The 6,554-nt window shown below is 44.3% G+C and overlaps 1 protein-coding gene across 1 annotated transcript; it reads left to right on the plus strand. All coding sequences in view use genetic code 11, as the record gives it.

Moving 5' to 3' along the window:
- Positions 1-1,892: 1,892 nt before the first annotated feature.
- Positions 1,893-3,397, plus strand: EGR_09539 (hypothetical protein; the record flags this gene model as incomplete). The annotated part of the gene is made up of 3 exons (XM_024498788.1): positions 1,893-1,904; positions 3,138-3,281; positions 3,374-3,397. 3 exons carry the CDS (start codon positions 1,893-1,895, stop codon positions 3,395-3,397), a joined length of 180 nt encoding a protein of 59 aa, XP_024346795.1.
- Positions 3,398-6,554: the final 3,157 nt, after the last annotated feature.

A 6,554-nucleotide genomic window follows, 5' to 3' on the forward strand; every position in this document is an offset into this window, starting at 1 on the left:
GTTAAGCAGTATCCCCATTTAGCCTCGTATCTGCTTATCTGATTGTAGTTTTTGCTGGATAGATGGCTTTACTTGACCAAGGGGAGGAATGCATCCTGACCACTAAATTATGATTCACTTTAGATACCGCCAGTTTCATGAATGCAACATCACGACAACGGCTCTGAAAGTTTTCCTCACTTTGTGTTACCCTCAGTTGATAGTAATGCCGCTAAGTAGGAAGGATTCAAATGTCTTTTTCGACTTTGCAGTCACTTACAAGGTGGTTTTTGCATAGAAGGCCTCGACATGGTATTTTGCCACTCCAATTCCTTTTGAGAAAGTGCAAAATATCGCTCCTTCAACTAGCATCTTCCTTCTGCTGAAAGTAATTGTGTAGAAGGGGAGAAGATCTGACCCTGTTACAAAGGGTGAAGAAGGCTTGGAGGTCGATTAATTACCCAGCTGCACCATAGTCGCGAAGAAAATGCAGGGATGTCCTTCAAGTTTACCAGAAATTGGCCCATAAGAATGGGAGCTATTTGGGAGCAGACAGGAAGGCGAAAATGTAGGCTCACCTGGTCTAGGGGCATGGCGTAGAGAGACACGATGGGAGGGTGTTGGCTTTGTTCAGTTTTACGGTTTCCGGTAAATTGGGGTCGCCGAAGCTCTTACTGCATATCCGTTGCGAGCTTGGCCAGCTAGCTAAAGGAGTTGGTCTTTATGAGACAGGGCTTCTAAACCCTAGCGAGAAGTCGGACTCCATGTCTTGTTTGCAGGCCAGCCGTTAAAATCATGTTCTGTGGGTGTTGAAGGATCCTAGAATGCACTCTGTCGTCCTCGTCAGCTTTTTGGAAACGGTGGAAGAAGTGTCTGGTGAGGTTTAGCCTTTCCCGACCAAAGACGAATAGTGCCAACGTATCGCAGCACTGATCAATGTCGGTATCGTAGGTGATGCCGAAGTCGACTGCGGCAGAAAATAAATCACGGGGGAGAGCAAAGAGGATAAGGGGTACTTATTGGCACCGGGGATAAGGATAAAGGTTGAATTCAGTAGATCTTAGCTAGTTTTTTGAGTTCATGTCATTTCCGAGAGGGAGGAGGTCTGCCGGCGCTGACACCAGTGTATGACGTGACCCGTGGATCTCCTCTTCCCTGGACCTCATACACTTAGGACACCCAGGTTGATTCAATTACGTCATGTTTAGGAAAAGAAGTAAACGGGGAGAGTAGGTACATGTTCAGGGACGTGTAGACAAGGAAGCTCTCTCAGGTTTGCTCTGCTTACATATATTCGGATTGCATCTACCGATTCTAGTGGTTGCCAATGCTTTTAAGCTGCAAAAAGGGGTTACGAGTAGCACTTTTTAATAAGCTGTCGGTGTTTTTCGTTGGCATAAATACGCCTGCAGAGTGATAGCCTCACTCTTAGAGAGCGTTTGGTCTGTTCCGAGCGAATCCGTGGCAACAAATGAGACTTTTTAACAACACCTTTCAAAGAAGTTCGACATTAGGACGAAAAATACCAGGTGTAGTTTTTCTACGATAAAAGTAAAAACTAATGCTACAAGAGAGCTCAGGAGATAATTCAGGAATGATATGATGTAGTTCAGAGGCACAAATATTTCATAAAGCACCTCTCAAACATTTGGGGATGCCTGATTTAGCAACCAATAATGTGTTTAGTTTAAAATACAAAATTCGTATTTTTTGCGGTCCATGTCATGCGAATGTTCAAAATCTTGGCTATACGTTGTAAGCATTTCATATTTCAATTTTGCAGTTGTATGCATGCAGGTGTGTGCATTGAATGCAACAAAAGATATGCCTACCACAAGCAATTTTAAAAAAGAACTTGTGATTTTATGCAGTGTTTATAGGCATAAATCGTCTCCATAGGTTTGTTATGCTGAATGATTCTCCAGGTGGGTAGTATAAGCTCCCTTCGAGGTGTTTTGCGTTCCCAATTCTCCTAATGACAGTGGATTTTGATTAATAGGTCTTTATTTGTTGAAAAAATGGAAAAGTCAACTAGAGATTTTGTTTTGCTCAGTGCTAAAGATGATGCGGATCCTTCAGTCTGCAACAGTGGATTTCATTTTTCCAGAAGCGTTATCTGCTGTTAATGGAGGCATTGCCGAACAGCACTAAGCGTGAATCTCGCTTTCTTTCATTACTTGACACGTCGCAGTTGTTAACCGAAGCAGTTTGTAGTGAAATAATCAGCTTTTCATGGATTGCGGCTGATCTGCCTAGGTAAGAATGGAATACAATTAGTGATTTTGTCATGCATTTTGTGCACTAACGGATTCAATATACGTAGTAGGCAAGATTTTTATATTTCCTTTTCGTTCTAATTTTTTCTACAGGTAATGCATGGTAAAACTTGCTTTATTTCGGTTGCCTTATTATCCATGTTGGTGAAATGTATCTTGCATATGGAACACATGGTACTCCGATCAGTTATTGACTTTCACACCTCAAGTCGAGACTTCAGTGATCGGTTTGTGTTGCTCTCGTCTTGCTGAGGCGTAATATAGTCAGTCTCTCCTCGCCCTTGTTTGCAATTGTATTTGATGTATTCAAAGCGAGGCGGACAGTAACTGCTTGGCTACCATATGATGCATTGGACACAAATTTGTCACAGTTCCTCGACTTACAGCAGTCGGCATGTTTTACCTGGTAGGGAATTAGAAGCTCTACTTGAATGCGCGCATAACGTCTACGTGCATGTGTTTCGGTAAATGACGTCACTTGTTACCAAGAGAAGCTGGAAATGCTGAGTTACTCCGTGCCTCATTTGCTTCTCTACATTTTAGTGTTTGCCTGCATTCAGTTGTGCAATTTTGGGATTCGCTAGCTTGTGTTTTTCTAATGGTTGTCTACGGGCTGATGGCAAGGAGTGTATTGTTGGGCCTGGGCAAGTATTTGGGTTTGTTACATGTACCTTCCGCAAGTGGTGGGTGGGTGGATGCGTCAGCAGATTTCTGACTGCTAGTCACTTTATAGCCCAATTATTCTGCCAATAGGGTGGTCTTGAGACTGTTACATTGACATGAGTTTCCCTTTTGTTGCTTTTAGGACGATGGCCCTACGACTAGGTGTGGATACGCGTGATGGCCAGTATCTATCCCCTCCCCCCGAATCCAGCCACATAGAGGAGGAAACTGCAGATCCACCAGGGCAACCTAGAGGGATCAGTGGTGTTGCGGCCAAGTATCTTCTTATTTGCATGGAGGCTCGATGACTGGGATAGTGGGAATGCGTGTGGTATTCATGAAACGATGGATGATGAGGCGGGAGTAAGGGGGCGATTCGCCACCTCGGTTTGACTTGAATCTATTTACCCATGGAATAGTTTTCGCATTCTCTGTGAATTTTATCTTCCTTCTAGGTTTCTGTACATGCGTGTGCTTGATTGTATGCTTCTTGACTCCTTATAATTTAACCCGACTCAATACTTATGCCCTATTACCGATACTTAGAGTCTTGTGGAGTGAGAGTGGGTGATTGGTGAGGAGGAGTTAAGAACCAATGTATATGTGTTAGGGGTTGTCGGTTGCGATCCTGGAATTTGGCACTGGGCTAATTTCTCTGTGGATGCGGTCACTACTGGTACCGTTTACCTTTCCAACCGGCTTGAATACTTCCCCTCATCTCAACTCCTTCTACCAGTCTGGATGCGGTCCGCCATGGATCTTTTCGCATGTCTACGTAGTCGTTCCCCTACAAATATTTTTTGAGGAGGCATGAAGACGAGGCTTCCTGTGGGCCTCTACTGCTGGATGGTGCTGAGTATTTCACAAACAAGTGAAGCAGTCCTTTTTTAAAAGTGCACGTCCAAAGGATTTGTACATTGCATGTCATGGTCCTTTATTTATGGGTATTAATTGGTCGGCCATAAGTTGGTACGTGAAAATCACTATTTCAAACCGTGCTATCCTAAGCTACGCATATGTCACGAACTGACACATTACAATAGCCATCAATTTGATGCAGACCCACTAGGATAACCGAGAGGGATCAGCGGTGTTGCAGTCGACTATCTTCTCACTTGCATGGAAATTCAATGCTTGGAACGGTGGGACTGGAAGTGGTATTCACGAAACGATGGGCGAGGTGGTGGGAGTGAGGAGAGCATCCACCGCCTCGGTTTGGCTTGAGCCTATTTCCCCTCAGGACATCTTCGATATTCCTTGCAGTTTTCGTCTCCCTTTTAGGGCTCCGTACAATTGTGGGCGTGTGCATTCGGACTTCTTACAATTTAAGTGGACCAAATACTTGTGCCTCATTGCCGGTATTCGGAGTCTTGTGGCGTAGGAGTGGGGGTTTGGTGAGGAGGAGATGAGAATAGATGTGTGTAGGTGATAGGGATTAGGGCTCGCGATCCTTGAATTTGGCACTGGACTAGTTTCACTTTGGATGCGTCCACTACTGCAACCAATCGCCTATTCGACCGTTTTGGATTCTTACCCTTACCTCAGCTCTTTCCACCGGTCTAGATGCCGTCTGCTGTGGATCAGTCCGCATGTTCACGTAGTCGTTCTACTACTAACAAGTTTTAAGTGGGCAAGAAGACGAGGCATTCTGTTGGGTGATGTTGAGTGTTTTATTAACAAGTGTAGCACTCCTTTTTTCAGTTGTGCACGTCCAAATAATTTGTGCCTAGCATGCTACGACCCTTTACTTGTCGGTTTTAGCTGATGGGCCAACGGTTGATAAACGTGAATCACCCTAACATCCGTGTAATCCTATTTTACCCATACATCACGAACTCACTCTTCAGGATAGCTATCAATTCGATTCGTTCAGTGGAAGCTTCTCTCGCTAGTTTTTCCAAGGCCTTCGATGAGATAATAGGAGATAACTTGAGGAGGTTCACCTCAACTCACCGATTTGTAGCCACCCAGCCAGCACAGGTGAATGGCCAACTTCCGTCCAGTACAAATAACTGCATTGAGGACTTCAACGGTTCCAGCAGAAAGTTCCAATGGAAGTGAGGTGAAATCCCAGTGCCAGTGATCGTATGGCGGTTCGCACTGCAAACAATCATAACAATGTTCAGCATTGGCAAACTGATAATCCGTAAAGTGAAGTAGGCAGGTCAATTTAAATCTTGCTATGCCTTCCCTTTCCTTCACTAGCCCCGATAATTGACATTTGCGTCTGCCCGTTTGTTCACTCATTCTGTTCTTCTTCAGTCGGTGAATTTGCTGCTGGAGATGGTGCAAGCGTCGAAACCCTCACTTCCTACAAAGATGAACTGCCAGATCATTGCAGCGACTACGAATTCTAGCTTTTTCCATTTGAGGTCACGCTGATTTACAGATGCATTTCACTGTTTCCCCTCTCCCACTCTACCCGTCTGCCGAATCGAACTAGCGTGCTTCATGGGAGATTACCATAATGCACAAATCGTGTTTCCTTGAATGTACAGTTGAGGTGAGGGGTGGTTAATGAGCACGAATGTTTTGATGTAGCTGGTGTCACTTACCTCCAATAATGAAGTGTACGCCGAACGAGCATAATCATGCTCACTGCACATCGTCCTTAATATTACCAAGACAAACTGTGCCGATCTAATGAGACCGCTCGTTCCAAAGGAATAATGGTAAAATGACCGTATGGTTCACCAGCAATGTTTTTGTTGGAGGAGGAGGAGGAGGAGGAGGAAGAAGAACAATTCATTCTTTCACTGGCTAGTTATAGTGCTTGCGTCTTCAATAGGATTTCCGGAATGTTGCTCGGAGCAACGGTCATACAACCTAACGCTGCTGTTGTGAGTCCCATTACAGGCACTGCTGGCACAGCACCGACTTAATGCTCCAATTTGTGAGTATGAAATCTTGGCAGTTGCTGACGGATGCTGTTTTAGGTGCAGATAGCGTAGGAGAGTGCATTGCAATTGACGTTGTGGGACAGATTAAAAACGAATGGGAGGGACCTGTCCTTTAATTCTCCCCAATCCACCTTCCGTCACAATACCACAGTGTCGCACGGCATTCCCTTGTTTAAGTGCCACAAATCACAATTTTCCGCCAACTTCATTGATTGGAGCCTCAATCCAACCCTCTGTTCACAATTTCTCTAACATACAACACATCACACAGCAATGTCACAATTGTCTAGTGATGACATCGTGAAATGGTGTTCAAGTCAATTGGCAATGCCACTGTATGGTCTAATTTTACACGACGGTGAATGGCAGAAGCACATCCTGGCAAATAGCTATCATCCTATTTCCTCCATTGGGAAAGAGAGACCAGCATCACAACGATTTCACTCCACACGATTCAATTTGGCACCTTACCTTGGACTTACGTTCTAATAAAATCCAGTAACGGGAGTACATTGTCAAACACCACTGAGCATTTGAGAACGTGCATGTCAAGGAAGTCTCTCCTAAAACTCCCTTTGAAAGACAGCCGTGTAAGATGAAGTTGTCGTTGATTTCACCTCAATAATACTACTTGCAATGCATGGGAATGCTGCATTGTTCTCAAATTATTTAACTTCCAATTTTTGCCTTATAAATGCCGTGATATTTAATAGTGTGGCTAGAGTGAAAAGGCGAT

The sequence above is a fragment of the Echinococcus granulosus genome (assembly GCF_000524195.1).
Source record: "Echinococcus granulosus chromosome Unknown EG_S00152, whole genome shotgun sequence".
Taxonomy (NCBI): domain Eukaryota; kingdom Metazoa; phylum Platyhelminthes; class Cestoda; order Cyclophyllidea; family Taeniidae; genus Echinococcus; species Echinococcus granulosus.